This window comes from Equus quagga, chromosome 13, assembly GCF_021613505.1.
Source record: "Equus quagga isolate Etosha38 chromosome 13, UCLA_HA_Equagga_1.0, whole genome shotgun sequence".
Classification (NCBI taxonomy): domain Eukaryota; kingdom Metazoa; phylum Chordata; class Mammalia; order Perissodactyla; family Equidae; genus Equus; species Equus quagga.
In genome coordinates this window covers 51,994,988-52,000,332 of record NC_060279.1, presented here as the reverse complement: position 1 = coordinate 52,000,332, position 5,345 = coordinate 51,994,988, and the positions used below count along the sequence as shown (strand labels likewise).

Genomic DNA, 5,345 nt, shown 5'->3' with positions numbered 1-5,345 from the left:
GGTGAGGCTGTTATGCCAGGACTGGGGTGGGCAAGGACGAAGGGGATGAAGGGCCAGCTGAGAAGGGCAGCAAAAAGCACAGAGCGGGCAGAAAACATACTCCCTCCCTTCAAAGACCCGGAGAAGATGCAGGCTGATTTCCTAATTTTCACTGAGGCCCAGAAAGGGCAGAGGAGCATCCCAAAGTCACACAGCAAGTCTGAGGCAGGGGGCTCACCAGGACATCCCCCCATCCCCCAACCCTGATGGTTTTATGGGGCAGAAAATAGGACCCAGGTGAATGTGTTAGTGATGAAACTGCTGGTCTTCCTCCAAAATAAGAAATCCTCAGCCTTGTTTGGTGACTAGTGACTCTATGGTGACAACTCATAGAGAGAGAAGAGTTTAGGACAGTCTGGGCATTTGGCATCCCGTGACCAAGGAGCAGAGAAGCAGGTGGAAGTGGGTAGAAGGCAGAAGACAGACCCATCTCCTCCAATCCTGAGACCACATGCCCATGAGCTACAGCCCACAGCTGCCCGGGTTTTCTGGTGTGTGGTATGTGGTCTTGCCCTGGGCAGCCAGTGCACAGCAGGCAGCAGTGAGGGTTCACCCCTGGCCCCCACCCAGAATGATCCAGGCTGCTCCTACCTGGAACTGCCTCACATCCCTCTGGGCCACCAGGTGATGCTCGTTCTCTGGCGTGATGCCATAGGCCAGTCTCTGTGAAAGAGAGGATGGAGAAGTAGAGGAGGCCTCAGCTAGATCCAAGGACACCCCCTAGTGGTCCAGCAGCCACCCCTAGATAAGGGTCACTTGCTATTTGGCTCTGAAGTTCCACATGGACAAAGTATGAGGTCTGTACGAGACTCCTCACCCTTGTTGGTAGAGCTGGCCAGGTCACTTTGAGTCATTCATCCAGTGAATGTTTGTTGAGCCAACTACTGTGGTCACTGAGCCAGGCCCTAGTGAGATTTGAAGGAGACTCACATGGTCTCTCCTCTGGGGGAGCTTACAGCTCATGGAAGGGACTGCCATTGAACGAATAAATACACAGGCAATTTTCAATCCACAATGGGAGTAAATGCTGCAGAGAACGGGCTCAGGGTGCAGCGAGAGCACAGGAGATGGGACAGGCCCTGCCTGGGGAGTGGGCTGGCCTCCCTGGGGTGGAGACACAGGGCAGGACTCAGGGAACATAATTGGAATCAACGAGTCATCACTAGATGGTGGAAGCCCTCCATGCTCCTGAAGTGTGGACAATAAAATGCTCAAAGCAGGTTCTGCTTCCCACGTCCAGGATGAGCTCACAGAACATGGATCATCCCAGTGACCAAGAGGCTATCAGACTTTGAGATTTCATGAACAGGAAATATATCACAAGGCACTAGGGGAGGAGGTAGACACAGCCCTCCCTGGGTCCCTCTTCCGTAAGTTCTTGTATGGCTCCCTCCCTCACATCCTCACTCTTCTATCTCCCCCTTCATCAGAACGTGAGCTCCAGGAAGTGTTGCCTAGTGCTGAGAAGACTGTGTGGCCCGTATAGATTCTCGGTAAATATCTGTGAAGTGAGTGGATAAAGGAATGAAGGAATGAAATCTTTATCTTGCCAAGTAAGGACAAGAGGAAAAGACTATCATTATTATTTATAAAAGAAAGGGCATTGTAATAATCGAAGAATAGGAAAGAATAATTTCAGAGTACAGATCACTGTTTCCCAAATACTTATCCATTTATACATGTTCTTGCAACACATACAGGTAAAAGAAGAAAATATATTCTGGAAATCTCTGGTTTAGGCTAATCAGGTGCCAGGTTTAGGAAAGAGGCAGGTAAAAGCCAAGATACCAGGTGACTGTGAGCTTGGATGGGGACAGTTGGGACATTTGGGGTCACAACAAACCTTAGAATGACCACAGGAGTGGGCCCAATGAAGACAGTCTTTCTAGCTCATCCTTAGAGGACTTGAGGACTGAGCATCACCTTCCCACATAAATGACAGTAGGAATAGCAGTAGGAGCATTTATTGCATAGGTCATATAACAGCAGGTAACGCGTGTTGAACATCTCATATGTACCAGGCACTGTGCTAAGCCGTCCCTTTTCCCTTTCAAGGCCCATATTATTATCCCCAGGTTACAGATGTGGAAACTGAGGCTTAGGGGGTAAATAACTTGCCCAGTGTGATAAGTCTGTCTTGCTCTAATGTCCATGTTCTCCTGTCTCCCCTCTCTCATCCCAACAAGAATGACTCAGGATGCCCCCTCCCGCCCCTGCTCTCCCACAGCCCAGCTGGCCAGAGCTCACCTCCTGAAGGGAGCCCCGAGTCCTGATGAACTTGTAGATGATGTAGGCAGGTACCAGGGCCATGGATGAGAGCGCGATGCCCCACCCAACCCAGTTGGCCCAGAGGGGGAAGACGTAGTCATCATAGGTGAGCGGCTTGAAGTTGATGATGCTCACCACCACCACAAACTGGGAGGGGAGAAGAGCGGGAGAGGGGTGGAGGGAACACATAGGAAGGAACAGAGAGAAGAGAGACAAGGAGAGGGAGGAGACAGGAAGACAGGAAAGAGGGAAGGAGGGGGAGGAAGGGAGAGAAGCAGAGAAAGATCAGAGAGAAATGAGGAGCATTGAGTGGAAGACGCAGTGAGCAAGACGGATTAACAGGGAACAAAGGAAAGAGGGATGAGATGGAGAAGAACCAAGAGATAGCAAAGGAGACAGACAATGGAAGCAAGAAAAGGAAAAGAAGAATAGAAAGGTGACCTTGGGGCAGGGCTGAGTGGTGGCATACACAGCCCCGGGGGACCTGGCCCCAGACTGGAGAACCCATTAAGGTGAAAACCCACCATGGTGTCAACAGGGGTGAGCATCCCGCGCGCCCTGTCTGCATGACCAGGGCTCTGCCTACAGAACCTCCCCCCATAAGAAGCAAATATGCCCACCCCACCCCCACCCAGACACGCCCCCTCCCCCAGGATGCCCAGCCACACACTACACACCAAGAGGAAGGCAGGGCTGACAAACTTCCAGCACAGTCTCCAGTACAGGCCTGGCTTGAACCCCATCATCTGCTGGATGTCATTGCTGAACCTGTCGACACCTGTGCGCATACAAGGCAGGCTTGTCACAGGCTACCCCCTGCTGCCCTCCCAGGAGGGTCTGGCCCCCGGCAGACAGCAGGGCAGTGAGGCCAGACGGTGACACCCTGGCACTTAGGAGAGCTGGGGATAGGCACTTTGCTGGTGCAAATCAAAAAGAGAGGACACACTCAGGAGAGTATCACATTTTATGTGCCCCCCAATTCATTGTTCAGAGAGGGGAGGGGACTTGCCCCAGGTTACACAGCCAGGTCCCCCAAACTCCAAAGCTTTACTTTTTCCTCTTGCTCACTCTCTCTTAAACCAAGAACAACTTTGTATTCAGTGCTTTCCCAGCCTCTAATCTGCTAGGAGAGCTCAGACTCACATTGAAGTCTCTTTCTGATTAGTAGAAAAGAGTGAGAACAGGACTAACACTTTGATGTGACACGTGGGGAAAAAAAAGAACAATTACTGGACATCACATTTGACACTTTGCACATGTTCTCCCAGTTCAGCTCTGGACTAAGGTTGCCAGATAAAATACAGGACACCCAGCTACAAGTGAATTTCAGATAGACAACAAAAAAATTTTAGTTTCAGTACATCCCATGCAATATTGGGGAAAATACTTGACCTAAAACAATTATTCATTGTTTATCTGAAATTCGAGTTTAATTGAGCGTGTTGTATTCTATTTGCTGTATCTGGCAACCCTACTCTAGAATGAATTACATGGCTTAGGGAACAGCAGCTTCCTACGAGATCCCCTTTGAAAGCTGGCACTGGATGCGTTTGGGATCCTTTGTGGCCTCCCATTAAAGGGAGTTCATGCAAAGATGAAAGAGGGCTGCGAGAGCTGTTCCCTGATAAGCAACTTGCTCAATTCTGGAGTCAGCCAGTGGCTGCCCTGGAGATGGAAAGCCCCTCAGCATCTCCAGGTGAAAAGGCTCCAGGAGCTTTGGGGACCAAAGCTTTTCCACACACACAGATCCCAGCACCTACCATAAAACCAGGAGACTCCGATGGCTTCCATGAGAACAGCAAACAGAATGGAGGTCCCCGCCGCAAACGTGTCCAGCAGGGTCAGCACGTATATTCCACCCTGGGGCAAGGACAGAGAAGGTTGAGCCCATCTTGGCTAGAAATGGCCACCGACTGTTACATCCATCAACACTTACCTGTCCCCTGTCCCACTCACTGAGAACCCAGTTTGAGAACATGAGTAACAGGGAAGTCGTGCTACTGCATTGCTGTTACACACCTGCCTTCTACCAGAGGCCTTTGAGAGTCACTGGGTCTATGCGTAGGTTTTCAGCCAGTGCAAAAATGAAATGGGTTTCAAAGAGACCTTTGCTGCCTATCAAACCAATAAGCAGTTAAAAGGTTTGCCTGGAAATCCTGAGGCTCAGAGGTGGGAGAAGACAACGGGTGTAACCCTAGCAGATCAGGCCACAGGGCTGAGGACGCAGGGTCCTGAAATGGCTCCCCCGACCTCAGCCACCCTCAGCCCTACCCACCCGGCTCTGAGGCTGGCTATGTCTGACTGGATTGAAGTGCAGCCCCACAAACTCCAGGTGACCCGGAGCCCAGACCTCCTCACCTTGGTTATGCAAAACAGAGCCAGAAGGAAGGTTCCAAAGGAGACACCAAATGTGAAGAGTTTCCGGTGTCGCTTCAGGACCTGGAAGTCGTCAGCCAGGCCCGTGATGACCGCCTCCATGCCTCCCATCTGGGGGAACCAGGCAGGTGGGTGCAGGGATGAGGGCCCAGACCACCTCAGACCCCCCGCAGCCTAGGATTCATGCTCCCTGGCTGTCTCTTGAGAAAGCAGCCCGTCCTGCCTTCCTCTCCATCCTAACCCCACTTCCTCCCTGTTCTCAACCACACACAGATCTCAGAAGCTACGTGGGCGGGTGTAGGACTAATGCCTGTCTCTCCCTAATCAACAGCACCTGTCCCCATCCCGCTCACTCAGCCTGAGCAGGTGCTGAGGAGCCAACAGGAGAGTGAAAGGGGCAAAGACGCCAAAACACCTGCATAATATATCTGCACGTAAATGAGGGCCTTCTAGAAACAACTGCCAAGAAGAACTTCTAGCGGTGGGAACTCCAGGCAGCAGTTTCTGACAAGGATTTTGGGGGCCTTTCTAACTGTCAAGCAAGTGGTCACCTCAAAATGCACCCTCAGAGTCTGGAAGGTTCTCATATCCCACAGTTATGGGCAAATGCGTTCTTTTTGAGGCCAGTACTATGGCCTCATATGAGTAAGAATCATGCATTT

General features: G+C 51.3%; 1 protein-coding gene across 1 annotated transcript in view; it reads right to left on the bottom strand.

Moving 5' to 3' along the window:
• The window catches only part of SLC6A2 (solute carrier family 6 member 2), a 44,695-nt gene that overhangs the window by 3,901 nt on the left and 35,449 nt on the right, over positions 1-5,345 (bottom strand). Inside the window, exons 9-13 of the mRNA XM_046682656.1 lie at positions 4,666-4,794; positions 4,068-4,167; positions 2,985-3,085; positions 2,287-2,454; positions 631-702 (exon numbers count right to left, since the gene is read on the bottom strand). Of these exons, the coding sequence (XP_046538612.1) occupies positions 631-702; positions 2,287-2,454; positions 2,985-3,085; positions 4,068-4,167; positions 4,666-4,794 (570 nt within the window). The remainder of the gene's footprint in view (positions 1-630; positions 703-2,286; positions 2,455-2,984; positions 3,086-4,067; positions 4,168-4,665; positions 4,795-5,345) is intronic.